This window comes from Trichechus manatus, unplaced genomic scaffold (assembly GCF_000243295.1).
Source record: "Trichechus manatus latirostris isolate Lorelei unplaced genomic scaffold, TriManLat1.0 scaffold00078, whole genome shotgun sequence".
In the NCBI taxonomy this organism is placed as follows: domain Eukaryota; kingdom Metazoa; phylum Chordata; class Mammalia; order Sirenia; family Trichechidae; genus Trichechus; species Trichechus manatus.
In genome coordinates, this window is record NW_004444014.1 from 12,927,580 (window position 1) to 12,950,971 (window position 23,392).

At 39.7% G+C, this 23,392-nt stretch overlaps 1 protein-coding gene across 1 annotated transcript in view; it reads right to left on the reverse strand.

Moving 5' to 3' along the window:
• Nucleotides 1-7,003: 7,003 nt before the first annotated feature.
• Nucleotides 7,004-23,392, reverse strand: part of LOC105756507 (zinc finger protein 271-like) — a 49,457-nt gene continuing 33,068 nt past the window's right edge. Inside the window, 3 exon segments of the mRNA XM_023735449.1 lie at nt 7,004-8,035; nt 8,037-8,127; nt 8,129-9,483. Of these exon segments, the coding sequence (XP_023591217.1) occupies nt 7,733-8,035; nt 8,037-8,127; nt 8,129-9,483 (1,749 nt within the window). The 3' untranslated portion in view covers nt 7,004-7,732.

Here is a 23,392-nt window from a genome sequence, read left to right on the forward strand (position 1 = left end):
AATCAAACACATGGAAACTGAACAACTCCTTGCTCAAAAACTACTGGGTTATAGAAGAAATTAAGGATGGAATAAAGAAATTCAACGAATCAAATGAGAAAGAAAACACATCCTACCAGAATCTTTGGGAGACAGCAAAAGCAGTGCTCAGAGATCAATTTATAGCAATAAATGCCCATATCCAAAAAGAAGGGACAAAATCAAGACATTAATCCTACAACTCGAACAAGTAGAAAGAGAGCAGCAAAAGAAGCCCTCAGGCACCAGAAGAAAGCAAATAATAAAAATTAGAGAAGAATTAAATGATATCGAAAATAGAAAAACGATTGAAAAAGTTAACAAGACCAAAAGCTGGTTCTTTGAAAAGAGCAACAAAATTGATAAACCATTGGCCAAACTGACAAAAGAAAAACTGGAGAGGAAGCAGATAACCCGTATAAGAAATGAGATGGGTGATATCACAACAGACCCAACTGAAATTAAAAGAATCATAACAGAATACTATGAAAAATTGTACTCTAACAAATTTGAAAACCTAGAGGAAATGGACAAATTTTAGAAACTCACTACCTACCTAAACTAACACAAACAGAGGTAGAACAACTAAATAAACGTATAACAAAAGAAGAGATTGAAAACGTAATTAAAAAACTCCCAACAACAACAACAAAAAATGCCCTGGTCCTGATGGCTTCACTGGAGAATTCTACCAATCTTTCAGAGAAGAGTTAACACCATTACTACTAAAGGTATTTCAGAGCCGAGGAAATGATGGAATACTCCCGAACTCATTCTATGAAGCCAGCAACGCTGATACCAAAACCAGGTAAAGACATCACAAAAAAAGAAAATTACAGACCAATATCTCTCATTAACATTGACGCAAAAATCCTAAATTTTAGCCAATAGAATTCAACAACATATCAAAAAAATAATTCACCATGACCAAGTGGCATTCATACCAGCTATGCAGGGATAGTTCAACATTAGAAAAACAATCAATGTAATCCATCACATAAATAAAGACAAGAACCACAGGATTTCATCAAATGATACAGAAAAGGCATTTGACAAAGTCTAACACCCATTCATAAAAAATTGTCAACAAAATAGGAATAGAAGGAAATTCCTCAACATAATTAAGGGCATTTATACAAAGCCAACAGCCAATATCATCCTAAATGGAGAGAGTCTGAAAGCATTCCCCTTGAGAATGGGAACCAAACAATGATGCCCTTTATCACCACTCTTATTCAACACTGTGCTGGAGGTCCTAGCCAGAGCAATTAGGCTAGAAAATGAAATAAAGGACATCCAAATTGATAAGGAAGAAGTAAAAGTATCCCTATTTTCAGATGATATAATCTTATACACAGAAAACCCCAAAGAATCCACAAGAAAACTATTGGAACTAATAGAAGATTTCGGCAAAGTATCAGGATACAAGATAAACACATAAACATCAGTGGGATTCCTCTATACCAACAAAGAGAACTTCCAAGAGGAAATCACCAAATCAATACCATTTACAATAGCCCCTAAGAAGACAAAATACTTAGGAATAAATCTAACCAGAGACGTAAAAAACCTATACAATGAAAACTACAAGACACTGCTGCCAGAAACCATAAGAGACCTACATAAGGGAAAACCATACCTTGCTCACGGATAGGAAGACTCAACATTGTGAAAATGTCAATTCTACCCAAAGTGATCCACAGATACAATGCAATCCCAATTCAAATTCGAGGACAGTTTTTAATGAGATGGAGAAACAAATCACCAACTTCATATGGAAAGAGAAGACGCCCCAGATAAGTAAAGTGTTACTGAAGAAGAACAAAATGGGAGGCCTCACACTACCTGATTTTAGAACCTATTATACCGCCACGGTAGTCAAAACAGCCTGGTCCTGGTACAACAGATACATAGACCAATAGTACAGAATTGAGAATCCAGACATAAATTCATCAATCTATGAGGAGCTGATACTTGACAAAGGCCCAAAGTTCATTCCATGGGGAAAAGATAGTCTCTTTAACAGATGGTGCTGGCATAACTGGATATCCATCTGCAAAAAACTGAAACAAGACCCATGTCTCATACCACGCACCAAAACTAACTCAAAATGGATCAAAGACCTAAATATAAAATTGAAAACAATAAAGATCATGGAAGAAAAAATAGGGACAATTCTAGGGGCCCTAATACATGGCATAAACAGAATACAAACCATAAGTAACAATACACAAACACCAGAAAAGAAACTAGGTAACTGGGAGCTCCTAAAAATCAAACACTTATGCTCAACAAAAGACTTCACCAAAAGAGTCAAAAGACAACCTACAGACTGGGAAAAAAGTTTTCGATACAACAAATCCGATCAGCTTCTAATCTCTAAAATCTAAAAGATACTGCAAAACCTCACCAACAAAAAGACAAATAACCCAATTAAAAAATGTGCAAGGATATGAACAGACTCTTCGCCAAAGAAGACATTCAGGCAGCTAACAGACACATGAGGAAATGCTCACAATCATTAGCCATTACAGAAATGCAAATCAAAACTACAATCAGATACCATCTCACCCCAACAAGGCTAGCATTAGTCTAAAAAACACAAAATAATAAATGTTGGAGAGGTTGTGGAAAAACTCGAACACTTATACACTGCTGGTGGGAATGTAAAATGGTACAACCACTTTGGAAATTGATTTGGCACTTCCTTAAAAAGCTAGAAATAGAAGCACCATACGTTCCAGCAATCCCACTCCTTGAATTATATCCTAGAGAAATAAGAGTTGTCACACGAATAGATATATGCACACCCATGTTCACTGCAGCACTGTTCACAATAGCAAAAAGATGGAAACAACCTAGATGCCCATCAACGAATGAATGGATACAGAAATTATGGTATATTCACACAATGGAATACTACACAATGATAAAGAACAATGATGAATCCACAAAACATCTCATAACATGGATGAATCTGGAAGGTATTATGCTGAGTGAAATTAGTCACAAAAGGACAAACATTGTACAATGCCAGTATTATAAGAACTCAAGAAAAGGTTTAAACAGAGAAGAAAACAGTCTTTGATGGTTACAAGGGTGGGGAGGGAGGGAGAGAGGAATTCACTAACTACACAGTAGACAAGAATTATCTTAGGTGAAGGGAAGGACAACACACAATACAGGGGAAGTCAGTACCACTGGACTAAACTAAAAGCTAAGAAGTTTCCTGAACACAACCAAACACTTCAAGGGACAGAGTAGCAGAGGCAGGGGTCTGGGGACCATGATTTTGGGGGAAATCTATGTCAACTGGCATAACAAAGTTTATTAAGAAAATGTTCTGCATCCCACTTTCCTGAGCAGTGTCTGGGGTCTTAAAAGCTAGTGAGCAGCCATCTAAGATGCATCAATTGGTCCCAACCCACCTGGAGCAAAGGAGAATGAACACCAAAGATGCATGGAAGTGGAGCACATCCTTTAAACCTGGGGTTCCTGTGCTGAGAAGATCCTAGACCAGGGAAAGATTGATGACAAGGGCCTTCCCCCAAAACCTAGAGAGAGAAAGCTTTTCCCTAGAGCTGGTGCCCCGAATTTGGACTTCCGGCCTCCTAGACTGTGAGAGAATAAATTTCTCTTTGTTAAATCCATCCAATTGTGGTATTTCTATTATAGCAGCATTAGATAACTAAGATACTCTAATAAACTCATTTACAAGTATTAATAACTTTATTGAGATATCTTACGATTTTCTAAGTACATGATTGTGTAGTCTATAGTTTTAGTTTTTTCTCTCAGATTTATTTCTGTTATTTTTCACGTTTTATTATGTTGACTAGAAATGTCAGTACAGTGTTGAATAAAAGTGGTAAGAGTAGACATTCTTGCCTTCTTCCCTTATTTCTAGGGGAAAAGCATTCAGTATTTGAATCATTAATTATATTAGCTGTAGGTTTTTCTTAGCTTTTAATTGGAGTAGTTAGGTCAATTTACTTGAAGCATAATAATTGATATGTTTGGATGTAAATCTACCATCTTCTTGTTTGTATTCATGTCTCTCCTATACATCTAGTTGGACCCTGGTCAAGAAAGACTGCATTAGAGATTACAGTATACACATTTCACTTATTACAATTTATCTTAATTTAGTATTTCTTGGAAAATGCAAAGACTTTATAATACTTTAATTCTATCTACCTCCTCTTGTACTATTTTTCCATGTATTTTAATTCCACATACATTTTAAACTCCACAAGATATTTTTATTGCTTTAATCAGTTAGTACACATTTAGATTTACCCACATACAGGTAGTCCCCAAGTTATGACATATTTGAGTTATGACGAACTGCACTTAACGATCCTTTTTTTTGTTGTTGCTGTTTTTTTTTTTTGGTACATTTTATTGTTAGTAATATGTACTACATACAATGTTGCAGTGTCATTTGCTGATGTTATCATTCTCATGCCAACCTCCAAACACAAATAAAGATCAGATTTATAAATTTATAAAGACAATAATAAAGAAAACTTAAAAAAAATGAGGTACTCGATGTAGGTCAGAACTGACTTACACTGGAGTCTGGCAACAGAACCCCATCATAAGCTGGAGACTATCTCTACTTTATTTTTTCCAGTGCTCTTCATTCCTACATTATCTTGCTTCCATCTGGGATTTTTTTCTTCTTCTCCTTGAATTCCCCTTAGTATTTTTTTCAGTGCAGGCCTGCTGGTAAGGACCTTTCTCAGTTTTTGTTTATCCGGAAATATCATTGACTTTTTTTTAGAGGCATTTTCTCTTGTTATGGAATTCTAGGTCGACATACTTTCAGCATATTAAAGATGGCATTCTGTTGTCTTTTGGTTTCCATTGAAGTTAGTGGGTGAGAGATAATTCTCCATGAGTCTTTTGTGTTTCTGTACATCTTGCAAACAGAGGCACTGATTGCCTTTCTTCTGGACTATTTTTCAAGAACATTATATGGCCAACAGCATTTGAATACAGTGATACTGTTGCCACTGAAGTAGAGAATAGGCATGTTTAGTACCCATTATAAAAGACTTGGATCTACTAGGCTCAGGGTTCCACCAAGTAATTCAACCACTGACTGTGTTACCCTTTGTGAATTGGGGCTCGGGAACCAATGCAAATACTGATGTTCTGTCTACTGCTATTGCCGTAACAAACCCTTCGTCTCTCACCTAGGAGTCTCTAGTCTTCCAGAAGCCATGAATCCATAGTAGGCTAACTTGTTAGCTTGCAAGTAGGATAAAATCTCAGGTTTTTCACAGTTCTTGACAATTTTGGTGACAAGGATGGGATGCTGACAGAGATACGGCTTTCTAGAAGAGGAAGTGTGAGGGACTTGCAGGCTGAATAACAGGATTTGAGGAGGAAGTCCATGGAAATTGGTAGTGAACATGTAAACCAAATTGTATGGTCAAAGGCAAGGGCATGGAAGCTTCACAGACACATCCAAACTCCCTGAGGGGCCAAATTACTGGGCTGAGGGTTGGGGACCATGGTCTTGGGGTACATCTAGCTCAACTGGTATAACATAGTTTATAAAGAAAATGTTCTACATACTACTTTGGTGAGTAGCATCTGGGGTCTTAAAAGCTTGTGAGCAGACATCTAAGATACTCCACTGGTCTCACCCCTTCAGAAGCAAGGGAGAATGAAGAAAACCAAAGACATAAGGGACAGATTAGTCCAAAGGACTAACGGACCACAACTACCACAGCCTCCACCAGACTGAGTCCAGCACAACAAGATGGTGCCCAGCTACCACCACCAATCGCTCTGACAGGGATCACAATAGAGGGTTCTGGACAGAGCTGGAGAAAAATATGGAACAAAATTCAAACTCACAAAAAAAGACCAGACTTACTGGTCTCACAGAGACTGGAGAAATGCCAAGAGTACAGCCTCCGGACATCTTTTTAACTCAGTACTGAAGTCACTCCTGAGGTTCACCCTTCAGGCAAAGATTAGACCGCCTATAAAATGAAAGGAGACTAAATGGGCACACCAGATCAGGCACAAAGACGAGAAGGCAGGAGGGGACAGGAAAGCTGGTAATGGGGAACCCAAGGTCAAGAAGGGGAGAGTGTAGACATGTCATGGGGGTCAGCAATCAATGTCACAAAACAGTATGTGTATTAATTAATGAGAAACTAATTCATTCTGTAAACTTTCATCTGAAGTATAATTTAAAAAAAAAACTGGATGGTCAACTGAGCAATACATCATTTCTCTACTTTATTGTCTGTTAATGAAGAGGAATTAGGGAAGTGATTGTAGGCCAAGTCCAGGAAGTAAGTTCAAAACCAGCTGCGCAAATAATTCTCTGGTTGTTGCTCTCTCCTCCATGGGGCCTTCCACACCAATTCAGCGGTCACCTCATCGTAACCACTGGTATTAAGGTTCATCCTGTGTGGACAGAATGTTTCACCACCTTTCAGACAATAAGTTACGGAGATACGTATCTACACTGAGCACGAAAAGAGGGAAATTTCGGATAGCTATGGACAGAAACCAGGTGAACTGTTAGAATTTTGGCTGGCTGGCTGGCTTGCTTGGATGGGGTGCCTAATACTTATTAAGAAAGAATGGAAACAGTTAAGCTTTCTTACTACTTAGTCCCTCCCGCAGTCTATGATGCCAACCTTCGATCACTTGGAAACAATAAAAGGTCTGAGGTTTTTTTTGCATTGGGTCCAAGCTCTGTGGTCTAGTGTTTGACACTACAAATTGTCATATACAAATATATACCTCTTATTCCTTAATTCAAGGAGCCCTTGTGGTGCAGTGGTTAAGCGCTCAATGCTAATCAAAAAGTCAGTGGTTCGAACCCACCAGCTGCTCCATGGGAGAAAGATGGGCAGTCTGCTTCCACAAATATTTACCGCTCTGGAAACCCTATGGGGCAGTTCTACTCTATTACGCAGTCACTATGAATCAGAATCAACTCATTGGCAGTGGGTTTGGTTTTGGGTTTTTAGTCCTTAGTTCAACAATTTTATTTACTTTGGTTATTTTTTTAAATGGATAATATATACAGATAATTTTAAAAAGTCAAGCCTTATGAGAATATATGCAGTAAAAAGTTTCTATTCCTCATGCTTCTGGCTACCTGACTCCTAGTTCAATGCCAGAATAGCACAGCATGTTTACACACAGTAAATTTAAAGACAGATAACTAGCATTAGCATAAGGTAAGACTCCCCAGCTATCAGAGGATAAATGTGATATCAGAATGAAAACCAATTAAGGTATGGAGGGAATATAAGTTCTCCCTACATTCTCTAATATAACTTCTCTGATACACAATAATTAAGTTGGGTTCACTAAAGGTTTGAGAGTATATAGCACTAATACAGTTCCTATTGAGTTCTGACTGAACACCTCCCCACACTGATTTTTCTAGTATCTGATAAGGTTCTACATTAATACTGTTAAACACATTTCTTACGATAAAATTTTCCTATTGTCAATTTGTTTCAGTGAAAGACTAGAACTTTTCTTACATAATAATTATAACAAAGATAGGAATTTTTTCCATTGTTATTGACATTGTGTAAAATTTTTATTTACATGGAAGGTTCCCCCACAATCTGCAGTCTCCTCTTCAGAATTTTCCTTTAGTAATGCTGTCTGCACTCTGAATTAGACTTTCATCCTGAAAATTACTCTTTTCTCCCCAGTGTGTGTTTTAGTGTAATACAAGAGTTGAGAATTGATTAAAGCCTTTTTCATAACCATCAATATCATTCATAGCGGTTTTTTTTCCTGGTATGGTGTCTCTGATGCTAAATAAAATTGGTGTATACATTAAAGGTTTTCCCATGCTTATCACATCTATATTGCCTTCTCCAGAATGGACTTTCTAATGATTAATAAGATCAGAGAGTTGGCTAAAACTTCTGCCGCAATGAACACACTGGTAAAGTGTCTCTCCAGGGTGGATTCTCTGGTGTTCAACAAGATCCATACAACTGCTGAAGGTTTTTTCACACATCATCACATTTATATGGCTTCTCACTGGTGTGGAGTCTTTGATGGTTAACAAGATCAGAACGTCGACTAAAGCTTTCGCCACACTGATCACGTGTATGGTTTCTCACCAGTGTGGATTCTCTGATGTAGGATAAGAGCTGAGCACTGACTGAAAGCCTTCCCACACTCATTACACTTATATGGTTTTTCACCAGTGTGGATTCTCTGATGTTTGATAACGTCTGAGTTCTGACGGAAGCTTTTGCTGCACTGGGTGCATGGATATGGTTTTTCTCCAGTGTGAATTCTCTGATGAAGAATAAGGTCAGAACTCTGACTGAAGGCTTTCTCACAACTATCACAATGATAGGGCTTTTCCCCAGAGTGTACTCTCTGATGTTTAGTGAGGTCTGAGCTTTGGCTAAAACTTTTATCGCACTGATTACATGTATAAGGTTTCTCTCCAGTGTGTATTCTTTGATGTTTAACAAGGTCTGAACGACGACTAAAACTTTTAGTACAATCACTACATGGATAGGGTTTCTCTCCAGTGTGGATTCTCTGGTGTAGAACAAGGTTTGAGCTCTGACTAAAGTTTTTCCCACATTCATCACATTCATAGGGTTTCTCACCTGTATGAATTCTATGATGTTTAACAAGATCTGATCTTCGACTAAACATTTTACTGCACTGATTACACGGGTAAGGTTTCTCTCCAGTGTGAATTCGTTGATGATTAATAAGATCTGAAAGCCTACTGAAGGTTTTGCTACATTGATTACACGGATATGGTTTCTCTCCAGTGTGAATTCTTTGATGGAGAATAAGAACTGAGCTCTGATTAAAAGCTTTTCCACATTCACTGCATTTATAGGGTTTCTCTCCAGTGTGGATTCTTCGATGTTTTATAAGGTCTGAGTTCTGACTAAAACTTTTACTACACTGATTACATGGATATGGTTTCTCTCCAGTGTGGATTCTCTGATGTAAAATAAGATCTGAACTCTGACTGAAGGCTTTTCCACACACATCACATTTATACGGTTTTTCACCAGTGTGTATTCTTTGATGTTTTATAACATCAGAACTCTGACTAAAATGTTTATTGCATTGATTACATGTATAAGGCTTCTCTCCAGTATGGATTCTCTGGTGTTTAACCAGGTCTGAGCGCTGGCTAAAACTTTTACTACAATGATTACATTGATAGGGTTTTTCTCCTGTATGGATTCTCTGATGTATAATAAGATCTGAGCTCTGACTGAAGGCTTTACCACATTCATCACATTTATAAGGTTTTTCACCAGTGTGGACTCTTTCATGTTTAATAAGGTCTGAGCTCCGACTGAAACTTTTAATACACCAATTACAAGTATAGGGTTTCTCCCCAGTATGAATTCTCTGATGCAGAACCAAGGCTGAGCTTACACTAAAGGCCTTTCCACACTTATCACATTCATAGGGTTTCTTCCAGTGGGTCATTCGATGCCTAATAAGGCCTGTGCTCCAAGCAAAGCTTTGCCCCAATTCATCACAGTTATGTTGTTTTCTTTTTAAAAGGTTCTGATATTTTTCATTTAATTTAACCCCAAATTCACAGAATTCACTGCACTCAGAATCCTGGAGAACAGCCTTTCTGGGATTACCAGAACCTTCAGTCAATGGTCCACTTTTTGCTGAAATTTCCTCCTTTGAAGCTGACTCTCCAATCTTGGTTTTAGTCTCACCATCTGGAATGATAAACAAAATCCAAATAAAATGTGGTCTTCATACTGTGAGAAAGTTTCACGTGAAACAGATCAGTATATACTGGTACAACTATAAAATATCATCATAATATGGGAGTACTCCAAAACACTGAAAATTACCCACTGAGAGGTAAACTAGGAAGAATCAACATGTAATGGATCATATTAACCAGTGATTGGGAAACTCTGACTAAATTAGGAGCTAATACATAAGAAATTTACTAACATATATAAGATAAAAATGTTAAAAAAGTGTGAGAGTCTAAAAAACAGAAAAATCGGCTGGGCTTTATCTAGCACTATCCAACTAGTTGGACCAAAAGTAAATGAATGAATGAATGAAAACAAAACCCTTCAATTACTAGGTATCTTCTCTCAAATTTTAGAAATGGTAGAAAAATTCATTATTAACAACTAATAGAGCGCATTACTGGGTTCCAAGCGTATTATACAATAAACACATAAAGGTTAATGATCCCAGTGCATAAGGACAGCAATCACTTCAATACTGAGTTTTCATACAACTGTCTGATTTTATTGAGTGGAAAAATCCATAGGCTTCCAAAGGGATAATCCAGTTGGACACCTGACATTTTACTATGAAAATTATGGCTTATGTTCTCATCCAGATGAAGGGCCACCCTAGCTCTGCCCAGAAATGGGTTACAGGAATGCCTTTAGGAAGAATACCCAGAAAATGGTAACAGTGATTAAATATGAAGACAATTAGGAGTCAGATGGCCAGAGGTATGAGGAATAGAAACTTTTTACTGCATATACTTTTGTAAGGCTTGACTTTATCATCTGTATATATTATCCGCTGAAAAAAATAAATATACCAAAGTAAATAATATTGTTGAATTAAGGAATAAGAAACATATATTTCTATATACGACAATTCATAGTGTCAAACACTAGACCACAGAGCTTGGACCCAATGCAAATATAACTCTCAGACATTTTATTGTTATTTCCAAGTGATCAAAGGCTGGCATCACAGACTGCAGGAGAGGCTGAGTAGTAAGGCAGCTTAGCTGTTTCCATTCTTCCTTAATAAGCATTAGGCACCCCACCCAAGCAAGCCAGCCAAAATTCTAACAATCTGCCTGGTTTCTGTCCATAGTGATCCCAAATTTCCCTCTTTTCATGCTCAGCGTAGATATATATGTCTTGTAACTACTGTCTAAAAGGGATTGAAATCTTCTGTTCACACAGGATGACTCTTAATACTAGTGGTTACAATGAGGTTAACCTGAGGCTGACCCACTGAATTGGTGTGGAAGGCCCCCTGGAGGGGAGTTAGCAACAACCAGGGAACAATCTGGGAGCTGTCTTTGAACTTATTTCCTGGACTTGACATGCAACCACTTCCCCAATTCCTCCTCATTAACAGACAATAAAACAGAGAAACATTTATTGCCCAGTTGACCATACAATTTGGTCAACATGTTAACTACCAATTCCCATGGACTTCCCCTTCAAATTCTGTTATTCAGCCTATGAGGCCCTCACACTTCCTCTTCCAGAAAGCCGTGTCTCTGTCAGCATCCCATCCTTGTCACCAAAACTGCCAAGAACTGTGAAAAACCTGAGACTTTATCCTACTTGCAAGCTAACAAGTTAGCCTACTATGGATTCATGGCTGCTGAAGAAGACTAGAGACTCCTAGGTGAGAGACAAAGAAAAGTTTGTTGCAGCAGTAACAGACAGAACATCAGCATTTGCATGATTCCCGAGCCCCGATTCCCACAGGGTGACACATATAGTAGGTTGAATTACAGGAGTGGAACCCTGAGCCCAGTAGATCCAAGTCTTTCATGATGGGAACTAAGCATTCTCTGTCTCAATGGAGACACTATCACTATATTCAAAAGCTGTTGGCCATATAATGTTCTTGAAAAAATAGTCCAGAAGAAAGGCAATCAGTGCCTCTGTTTGCAAGATGTACAGAAACACAAAAGACTCATGAAGAATTATCTCTCACGTACTAACTTCAACAGAAACAATGGAAACCAGAAGACAATAGAATGCCATCTTTAAGATGCTGAAAGAAAATGTGTCAACCTAGAATTCCATAACAAGAGAAAGTATGTCTAAGAAAAGTCAAAATAAAGATATTTCTAGATAAACAAAAACCGAGAAAGGTTCTTACAGGCAGGCCTGCACTGAAAAAAATACTAAGAGGAATTCAAGAAGAAGAAAAAAATCCCAGATGGAAGCAAGATAATGTAGGAATGAAGAGCACTGGAAAAAATAAAGTAGAGGTAGTCTCCAGCTTATGATGGGGTTCTGTTGCCAGACTCCACTGTAAGTCAGTTCTGACCTACATCGAATATCTCATTTTTTTTTAAGTTTTATTATTGTCTTTATAAATTTATAAATCTGATCTTTATTTGTGTTTGGGGGTTGGCATGAGAATGATAATATCAGCAAACTACGTGCTGCAACACTGTATGTAGTACATACTACTAACGATAAGATGTACAAAAAAAAAGACGATCATAAGTGAGGTTCATCATAACTCTAATATGTCATAAGTCGGAGACTGCATGCATGTGGGTAAATCTAAATGTGTACTAACTGATTAAGGCAATACAAATATGTTGTAGAGTTTAAAATATATGTAGAATTAAAATACATGGAAAAATAGCACAAGAGGAGGAAGTAAATATAATTAAAGTATTATAAAATCTTTGCATTGTTCAAGAAATACTAAACTAAGATAAATTGTAATAAGTCAAATGTGTATATTGTAATCTCTAATGCAGCCCTTCTTAATCAGGGTCCCACTATATATATAGGGGAGACATTAATACAAACAAGAAGATGGTAGATTTACATCCAAACATATCAATTATTATGTTCTATGTAAATTGACCTAGCTACTCCAATTAAAAGCTAAGAAAAACCTACAGCTAACATCATACTTAACGGTCAAATACTGAATGCTTTTCCCCTAGAAATAAGAGAACAAGGCAAGAATGTCTAGTCTTACCACTTTCACTCAACATTGTACTGACATTTCTAGTCAACATAATAAAACATGAATAATAAGAGAGACATACAATTAAAGAGAAAAGTCAAACTGTATTTATAGACTACACAATCATGTAAGTAGAAATTCCTAAGGTATCTCAAAAAAGCTATTAATACTTGTAAATGAATTTATTAGAATATATTAAAACCAACTATTTCTATATATTAGCAATGAACAAGTAGAAACTGAAATTTAAATTTTTTCAATTGAACCAAAAAAATTGAATATTTAGAAATAAAGTCAACAAAATAAGAGCAAGATTTCTGTAATTAAAACTATAAAACACTGCTGAGAAATTAAAGACCTAATAAAGAGAAATATATACCATATTTATAGATAAGATTTAAAATTGTTAAGATGGTAATTCTCCCCAAATTGACCTACAGATTCAATGCAAACTCAATCAAAATCCCAGTAGGATTTTTGTAGAAATTGACAAACTGATTCTAAACCTTGAGTCTAAACACTGAGTGTAAATTTTGAAAAAGAAGAACAAAATTAGAGAAGTTACACTACCTGATTTCAAACTTTATTACAAAACTATAGTCATCAAGGCAGTGTGGTACTGGCCTAAGGACAGACATATCCATTTATAGTACAAACAGAGTCCAGGAAGAGACCCAAAGATATATGGACAACTGATCTTCAACAAGGGTGCCAAGATAATTCAGTGGTGAAAGAAAAGGCCAGTCTTTTCAACAAAAAGTGTTGAGACTGGATATCCATGATGACAAAAATGAACCTTGACTCCTTCTTCACACTATATACAAATATTAACTAGAAATGTAATATAAATCTAAAGATAAAACTATAAACTTCCAGAAGACAGCCTAGGTGATCATCTTTATGACTTGCAGGGAGGCAAGGATTTTAGATAGAACACCAAAAGCATAAATCATATAAACTAATAAATTTCATCAAAATTATAAACTTTTGCTCTTCAAAAAATATTACTAAAAAAAAAAAGTAAAGCCAAATGGAAGAAAATATGCACAAAATATATACGTATGACAATGCGCTTGAATCCATAATTTATAAAGAATTTTTACAACTCAAAACTAAGAATACAAATCAATAAAAAGAATAAAACTCTGAAGAGACAGTTCACAAAAAAAAGTTATATGAATGGTCAGTAAGCACATGACAAAATGCTCAACATCACTAGTAATTAGGGAAATGCAAATTAAACCACAGGGAAATACTGGTAAATACCCATTATAAAAAAAAACCAAACCCGTTGCCTTTGAGTCGATTCAGACTCATAGTGACCCTATAGGACAGAGTACAACAGCCCTACAGGGTTTCCAAGGAGCGGCTGGTGGATTCAAACTGCCAACTTATTTGGTTAGCAGCCAAGCTCTTAACCACCGTGCCACCACGGCTCCAAATACCCATTAAAATGGCTAAAATTACAAAGGCTGAGAATACCAGGTGTTGACAAGGATGTAGAACTGAACCTCTCATACATTGCTGATGGAAATGCAAAATGGTACAGCCACTTTAGAAAATTCTGGCAGTTTTCATAATGTTAACATACTCTTTCCATATGACCCAGCAATTCTACTTCTAAGTATTTACCAAAGAGGAATGAAAACATATATCCACCTATCTCTAGATGTTAGATTGTAGTTATTTAATTTTTTTCATGCTTTTCTGTATTTTATAAATGCCCTATAGTATATTTGCATTACTCTATAACAAAAAATGTTATTTCACATACACTCCCAGAGACACAAATGCATGCAATATGCACATTAACCTATGCAAAACTACAAGGAGGAAGCCCAACTCTGCAAACATTCTCAGGGAAGATGAGAACTAGATGTCTCAGAAAAGATGTTTAAGGAAGGACAAATTCTAAATGCAGGAGAGAACTAAATTCTCTCTTCTAAATGCAGGAGTATCTAAAGAAAACAAACATACTCCAAGCCTAAAAGAGGCAGAAAATCTACAATGAAAGAAAGGGACAAAGGAAGGTGAATTTCATAGACAAAACAACAGCAATGGGAGGACAACAACCAAAAAGGATTAAAATATGATGTGGATATGAGACCCCACAGAACATCTGAACCAAGTCAGGATCAACATTATCTCAGTAAAAATAACAGTGGCCACCATTTGTAAAGGAGTCCCCTGGGTGGTGCAAACGGTTAAGCAAGGTTGGTGGCTGGAACCCACCCAGAGGCTGTAACGAATTTATACTAGTCAGGTCTGTACTCAGAGCTTTACATACAGGATCTCATTTAGTGCTTGTTATGTAGTAACAATAAATCCTGCCTCTCACTATCCATATCCTTGTGTCATCTTCTCCCATGACTCTGCAGCTGGTCATGTGTCTTGCTTTGGTCAATGGAACATGAGCAAATGTAACACAAACACAGATTTGAAAAAGTTGTTGCACACTGAAGGGCTTGTCCCCTCTCTGCTTTTGGAACCTAGCTGCCCTGTGAAAAAAAAGCTAGGTTCTAAAAACACATAGTCAGCAGACAGCCAAATGTGTGGTTGAGACCATGTTAGACTACAGCCCCAGTTGAGCCACTAGATTGACTACCTGAGTGATTCCAGACAAGATCAGGAGAAAAAATCTGCCCAACTAAATGCAGCCCAAGCTGATGAACTACAGTATCATAAGAAAATAAAATGGTTTTAAAATTCCTGTTTTTTTAGGTTACTAAGTTTTTGGTGACCTTGTTATGGAATAATAGATAACTGGCACAATCCTCAAAATAACCTACAGGTTTACAGGTTGGGAAACAGAAGAGTAAAAAATTTAAGTAACTTACTCAAGGTCACACAGCTAGCTAGTAAGTGATATAGTATTTGAATCCAGGTTGTCAGACTTCAACAGTTTTAACTACACCACTATAAGAGATGAGAAAGGTGACTTAAAGAATTTAAAAGGGAAATACCAAACACTGACAGAGTAATATTAAGGCGACTATAAATGGGAAAAATGAATGACTTTGGGGTCTTAAAAGAGTAGGGGTGGTTCTATCTGAATCTGATTGCCAGAATTCACAGTAGAGTGACTCATCTTGGATCACTAAAGAGATGGTACTACCTAACAGTGTGAGTGTGAGCAATGAGTATGTCTAGCACTTGAAGACACTAGCATAGCAAAGGTAGCAAACCTCCTCACCTGAAACCACTGAGAAAGATATAATACACTGCTTCTCACCTGACAGAAGGTGGTAGTCTTGAGATTCATAATTGAACTGGATCTCCATGGGCTGCAAATGGACACGTGACACCTCAGGGATCAACTGAAGAACTACCATTTCCTCAGTAAGCCTCTCTAGTCCACGTAGGGGTCTGATACTTGGAGGCAACTGGGCACCCGCTGGACTTGGAAGGGAATCATTGAGGAGACTGGAGATGCAATTTCTGAGACTAGACCACCAGAAACATTCTCCACATATAAAAGAAGGGCAGGAGAAAACAAAATCTCACTGAATTTCCAAGTGCCTTTCTCTCAAAATGTACACGTTTCCTCCCCCATCATCCAGGAGTCTGGCATTATCCCTGTTGGACACATATTCTCCATCCCAAGTCTAGAAATATTCAAACATAACTGGAATAAATGCTACCAAAATAGGGATATAAATGGAACGATAAGCAAGGGAAGGGAACTTGAAGGATTCTGTCCTACCGGTTAACACGGCTGCCCTCCCTAGACAAAAACGACACTAACTGATCATCATCATGATCTCTTTCTTCTCCTCCTTCCCTTCCTCCGACACTCACAAATTCAGGTTGCTCGTTGCCGGTACGGTCGGCTGATTCGCAAGAATTCATCCACGCCCCAGTTCAACCCGCCCCCGACAGCTTTTGGTGTTCGTTCAGTAGTACGCAAGACCTAGCAAGGGATGACCAGGCACCAAAACAACCACAGACCAGACCGCCGTGTCCAGGAGCCCCGCTTAGGAGTGACCCCGGCGGCCTTGACTCTCCATAAACCCAAGAAACCGCAAACGGTCCCCTGGCTGCGCTGCGCAGCCACTCGGGAAGCGACCCCTGTTCCCCCACATTTGGTGAGCCGACATACCGGAACCTTGACGTGTTCACGGTGTCTGGCTCAAGCACCACAGGTAGCAAGCCAGCCAGCGTCTTGTCGGCTCTAGGACATAGGAGGTTTACTCAGCTCTATGGCACGTTATTTCGCAAGCGCGCACGCACTTACGCACGTGTGCAAATGCGCACGCGCAGGGGGAGGGAGTGGGGAAGGTGAAATCACCAGGAGTTAACCCTTGAGAATCCACGTGGATGCCCTTAACAGAGCCGTAGCGAGGGGCAGCTTGGCCAACAACAGAGCCCTTGCAACTTAATCTACCGGTTCCTGAGGTGAATGTTGGAATCCACTATCTGTCGGGAAAGCTCTTTGGGGCAGGGTAGGTTTTCTGACTATGTAATGAATCCTTCAGTACTTCCCTTTTTTTGGATCCCCCTCACCAGTGGAAAAAATCTGAATCGCAGGTGTGCTTCCATTCTAACTTTTTTCATGTCCTCTGGGTTTTTTACCCAGAACAGTGGTGTGCATCAGAATCATCTGGAGGTCTTGTTAAAATGCTATTTGCAGGGTCCTGGTGGCGCAGTGGTTAAGAGGTCAGGCTGCTAACCAAACGGTCGGCAGTTCGAATGCATCAGCTGCACTTTGGAAACCTTACGGGACAGTTCTGCTCTGTCCTATAGGGTCTATGAGTTGGAATCGACGGCAAGGGGTTTCTTTTTTTTATGTCCAAAGTGTCTGACTCAGTAGGTCTGGGGTGTGAGCAGGGCTTCAAACCAGTTTGTTCCAGTTCAAGCCCTTGCTGAGACTTTGCATTTCCAGCAAGTACCCAAGTGATGCGAATGCTGCTGGTTAGGGACCAATTTTGAGAACTACTAATAGGGCAGTTGGTCTCAAAATGTATTATACATAAAAATCACCTGAGGATCTTGTTAAAATGTAGATTCTGATTCAGTATCTCTGGGGTGGAAATGCAAATTCTCAGCAGGGGTTCGAGCCTGACCTAAGGGGTTCAAATCCCTGGGTAGGAGCCTGAGAATTTCCCTTTCTAAAAGGTTCTCAGGTGATCCTAATGGAGACCACACTTTGAGAACCACTGCTCTATAAGTAAGTAGTGCTGAATAATTGTCCCTGTCGCTGAGAAGCTGGATTTTCATCTGCTTGGCAATCTGCAAAGAGTCTCTTTGTCAAAAGTTTGCTTGCCGGTACAACCCTTCTTATTGTGCTTAAAGGATCAGAGTAAGAAGGATCTGAAATGAAGGGTGTCAGGGTAGGCAAGAATATTGCTGTGTCCATGGAACTATCTTGGGTTATGAAAGTGAAGTTGGGAGAAGGATTGGGACCAGTGAAACATGATTTTCAGTGGATTTTGATTAAGATAGAAGGAAAAAAGGTACAGGTCTGCCAGCCAGGAGTCATTTACCATAAACAATGTTGTCAGATAACATAATTGACATGTACTTTTAACAGGTTTTCAGTGGAAGAGAATGAAAAGTTAGCCAAAGGTTAATTCTCATGTGCAAAGGTAAAGGGTTTTGTTAATCCTTTACTCAGAAGTGATGATGTGAACATTGCTTTTCTGGGTATTTGACCAAGGAAACCAAATTGTACTTGCAGATTATGCTAGATGTGTTGCTATGTGTAATATTGCTAGAGATATTATATTCTTTGCATGATTCTGTGAAGGCAGCTTGGAGTCTAACAGTTTGCTGGTTTGGCCAGAACAAACCTACACCCAACTTTAGTCCATTCTAGCTGATACTGAAGAGGTTCTTCTAAATGAGGTAAAAGGAATCAAAGTTTCCAGAGAGATCAGGAATGATAATACAGGTATGGGAAGTGATATGAGATTCTCAAGAATGAAACTGATAGGCCACCCACTGTGGTCTGGTGAATTACTTAATATGCCCTTCTAGCCATAGTCTTTGTGATTCCAACACAATGATTGGGTGGGACTATGCAAATAAGGTGCTTGTGGCCTACTAAGGGGATTGGATAGCTTGCTGCTAATGCAGATAAGGTGCATGGAACCCTTGTGGGGGTGGGACCATGCAAATAAGGTGTATGGAATGAGGGAGTTGGTCAGTTTTGCCATCCTGTTAGGTTTAAAGGGAGACGCAGATAGAGAGGAGAAGGAGCTGTAACACGGAAGACAGTGACAGATGGTGGCACAGCAGTAGCAAGAGCTATCGCGGTGCAACACAGCAGGAACCAGGAGACTGGCACAAAATGTTGCAGCGGGGCTTGCCAGCACACAGAGCTAAAAGCTATAACACTTACCCAATGTGATGGTTAAGGCTGTGTGTTAACTTGGCTGGGCCATGATTCTTAGTGATGATGTAGTCATCCTCCATGATGTGATCTGATGTGATCAGCCGATCAGTTGTAAGGGGTATTTCCTTTGGGGTGTGGCTTCCATCCAATATGTATGTGGACATTCTGGCAAAGCTCGCTTCCTTGCTCTGGATCCTGCATCCAGCTCGTCATCATCTGACCTCTGGTTCTTGGGACTTGAAGTATCAGCCTGCTGTATTGCCTGCTGATCTAGAGATTTGTAAGCCTCTACATCCTTTGAGCAAGCAGCCTGTTGTCTTACCTGCCAATCTTGGATTCGTCAGCCTCCATAGCCCATGAAACAGTGGCCTTCTGTCTGACCTGCTGATCTTGGGTTCGTCAACCCTGCAGCTGTGTGAGTCAGGAGATGCCTCTGGCCTAAGGCCTAACTCACAGACTTGGGACTTCCCAGCCTCTACAACCATGTGAGCCATTTCCTTGAGATAAATCAATCTCTGTCTCTCTCTATACGCTTCATTTGTTTTGCTTCTCTAGAGAACTCAGCCTAAGGCATTTGATACCAAGAGTGGTTTTAGAGAAACAGAATCATAAGGATGAGTTCTCTAAATTGGTTCTCAGGTCTGACTAGTCATAAAGGCACTGATGACTCTGCCTCCAGTAGTAAAGAGGGTGCTGCTAATCCATGGCATGAGGTGGCAATATTAATACACAAAATATCACCACCAATAGATCAAGTATTGGTGATAAGCAAGGCTCTGGGTGATTGCGTATTTGATACTTTTCTACAATTTTTTTCAGAATGAGAAATATAGGGAAGCTGGTTGGTTGGGCCTACTTTCTCTAGACAAAGTGGTGAAAGAAAGATGAGCTCAGGGCTTCAGAGTCACGTTTCAAGTACCACATAAAAGACCTCAAAGTTGCCACTTGTGCCCTGAAAGAAAACCTTATTTTTTGTAGTAACAGAGCTGATATTGCAGAAAACCAAACGCAGGTCTTATCGTAAGAGTGGCTGAATTACAATGCCAGTTGAATTTCTAACCTTGAATGGTGTCTGAAGTTAAAGTGAGGGCATTGATTGAGAAGAAATGGGATCCTGAAACTTGGGGTGGGTTTATATGGGCAGATAATCCGGTAGCTGGGGACAATGAGCCCCAAATATCATTGAATAACTCCTGCCAACAGAACTAGCCCTCTTACTCCCATCTGAAGAGATCACTAAATCTTTGTCTGCTAAGCCACCCTTCCCAGTAAAATCATTATCCCCTTAGCCCCAATCTGAAGAGATTAACTGAGCTGTGCCTGAAGAGTCTTTTTCTGAGGTATCGCCTGGGGCAATACTTGGGGCATTGCCTGAGGCAGATACCTTACAAGACAATGTCGAATGTTCCCAGGACCCACCCCCACCACCCATTTTTGCATCTAGACCTATAACTAGACTTAAGTCTCAGCGAGCCCCAAAAGATGAATTACAAATTGTGACACAGGAGGATGCACGTTACACTCCAAAAACAAAATGCTTGATTTTTCTTTTATGTACAAACAGAAACCTGGGAAATGTGTGTGGGAATGGCTATTAAGGGTGTAGGATAATGGTGCAAGAAACATAAAGTTGGATCAGTCTGATTTTATTGATGTGGGCCCACTAAGCACAGATTCTTCATTCACTGTTTCAGATCAAGAGGTTAGGAAACGATCTAATAGTTTATTTGGTTGGTTGTCTGAAGCATGGATTACATGGTGGCCTATACTAAATCAAGTTGAAGTACCAGACCTGCCTTGGTATACTGTAGAAGAAGGTATCCAGAGGCTTAGGGAAATTGGCATGTTAGAATGGATTTATCCGGGTAGACCCACAGACCCACACATGGAGTGCCCAGAGGACACACCTTTTAGCACAACAGTGAGAAAACAAATTTGTGAGGGGAGCCTTAGCATCCCTGAAGACTGCTGTGATTGCTTTTTTATGTAAGTCATATTTCACAGCGGGAACTGCCCTGAATTTAAACACTGTCTTAGTCATCTAGTGCTGCTGTAACAGAAATACCACAAATGGATGGCTTTAACAAAGACAAATTTATTCTCTCAGTCTAGGAGGCTAGAAGTCCAAATTCAGGATGCCAGCTCCTGGGGAGGGATTTTTTCTCTCTGTCAGCTCTGGGGGAAGGTCCTTGTCATCAGTCTTCCCAGTCAAGGAGGTTCTCAGTGTGGGGACCCCAGGTCCAAAGGATGCACTATTCTGGTGCTTCTTCCTTGGTAGTATGAGGTCCTGTCCCTCCCGCAACCCTCTCTGCTCACTTCTCTCATTTATCTCTCAAAAGAGATTGACTTAAGACACAATCTAATCTTGTAGATTGAGTCCTTCCTCATTAACATAACTGTCTCTTATCCCACTTCATTAACATCATAGAGGTAAGATTTGCAACACATAGGAAAATCACATCAGATGACAAAATGGTGGACAGTTACACAATACTGGGAATCGGGGACTAGCCAAGTTGACACACATTTTGGGGGGACATAATTCAATCCATAACATTCCATCTTTTGGTCCCCCAAAATTCATGTCCTTGCCACATGCATAACACATTCACACCATAATTTCATAGCAAAAGGCTTGAATCAACTCCAAGTCCAAAATCCAAAAATTCCTCTTCATCTGTGAACTCTAGAATGCAAGTTATCTGCTTCCAAAGTACGCTGGTGGAACAGGCACAAGCTAGACAGTTCCATTACAAATGGGAGAAATTGGAGAGAAAGAAGGCATCACAGGCACCAAGCAAGTCAGCAGAACACATTACATTAGCCTTCAAGGCTTGAAAATAATCCTCTGTTCTCTGAGAACCATTTAGATAATGACCCTCCCCTCCAGACTCTGGGTGTTGGTCACACTCTCCAGATTCTGAGTGGAGGCCCCCAGCCCTGGGCTTCAGCTTTGCCTTCCAGGCCCACTGGGATGGCAACTTTGCTCCCTTGGTTTTGGGTGGCCCCATTCTCCTAGTTCATCTAAGTGGCTACTCCACCCTTTGAGACCTCAGAGGTCATGGCCATACCCTTTGAAACTGAGGCAACTCTGCATTCTGTGTTCCTTGTCTCTTCAGCTTCTGTTTCCTGGTTCCTTGGTCTCTCGGCCCCTCAGGCCTCTCTGGCCGCATCTACCCTGCTGTGGCAAGTGTTCTAAAGCTCTGTAGCTCCACTGATAAGTGCAGAGAGGCATCCCACTCTGCCAGTAAACTGTGGCCGGAAGGCACTCATCTTTCTTGCTTAGTAGGTCGGCAAGCCTAGCTCCACCAATAAGTGCCCAGAGGCACCCTACTCGGCCAGGATGTCTTCTGTGCCAAGGCACTCAGCTCTCTTGCTCTGTGCGTTGCCTCCAGTGCGGCCTTGTGCTGGTCTCCTGGTTCTGCTGCTGCCATTTCTCTGCTGCTGCTGTTTCTCTGTTGCTGCTTTTGTCCATCTGTGCCATCTCCAGTGTCACAGCTCTCCTCACTTCCTTCGGAGTCCTTACCAAAATTGTCTTTGATGTCCATAATTCCACCAACAGTCTCTTCAAAGCAGTCTAGGCTTTCACTATTTGGCACTTTAAAACTCTTCCAGCCTCTATCCACTCAGTTTCAAAACTGCTTCCACACTGTAGGTATCTGTTAGAGCAGAACTCCACTACTGGTACTAAAATCTGTCTTAGTCATCTAGTGCTACTATAACAGAAATACCACAAGTGGATGGCTTTAACAAACAGAAGTTTATTCACTCACAGTCTAGGAGGCTAGAAGTCCGAATTCAGCATCCCAACTCCAGGGGAGGGCTTTCTCTCTCTATCAGCTCAGGGGGAAGGTTCATGTCATCCATCTTCCCCAGTCTTAGTCATCTAGTTTTGCTATAAGAGAAATGCCACAAGTGGTTGGCTTTAACAAAGAGAAATTTATTCTCTTACAGTCTAGGAGGCTAGAAGTCCGAATTCAGGGTACTGGCTCCAGGGGAGGGCCTTCTCTCTCTTTTGGCTCTAGGGGAAGGTCCTTGTCATCAATCTTACCTGGTTGAGTACCTTCTCAGTGCAGGGACCCTGGGTCCAAAGGACGTGCTGTTCTCCTGGTGCTTCTTTCTTGGTAGTATGATGTCCCTCCCACCCCATCTCTATGCTCACTTCTCTCATTTATATCTCAAAAGAGATTGACTTAAGATGCAATCTAATCTTGTAGATTGAGTTCTGCCTCATTAAGTCATAACTTCTGCTAATCCCACGTCATTAACATCTAGAGGTAGGATTTACAACACATAGGAAAATCACATTAG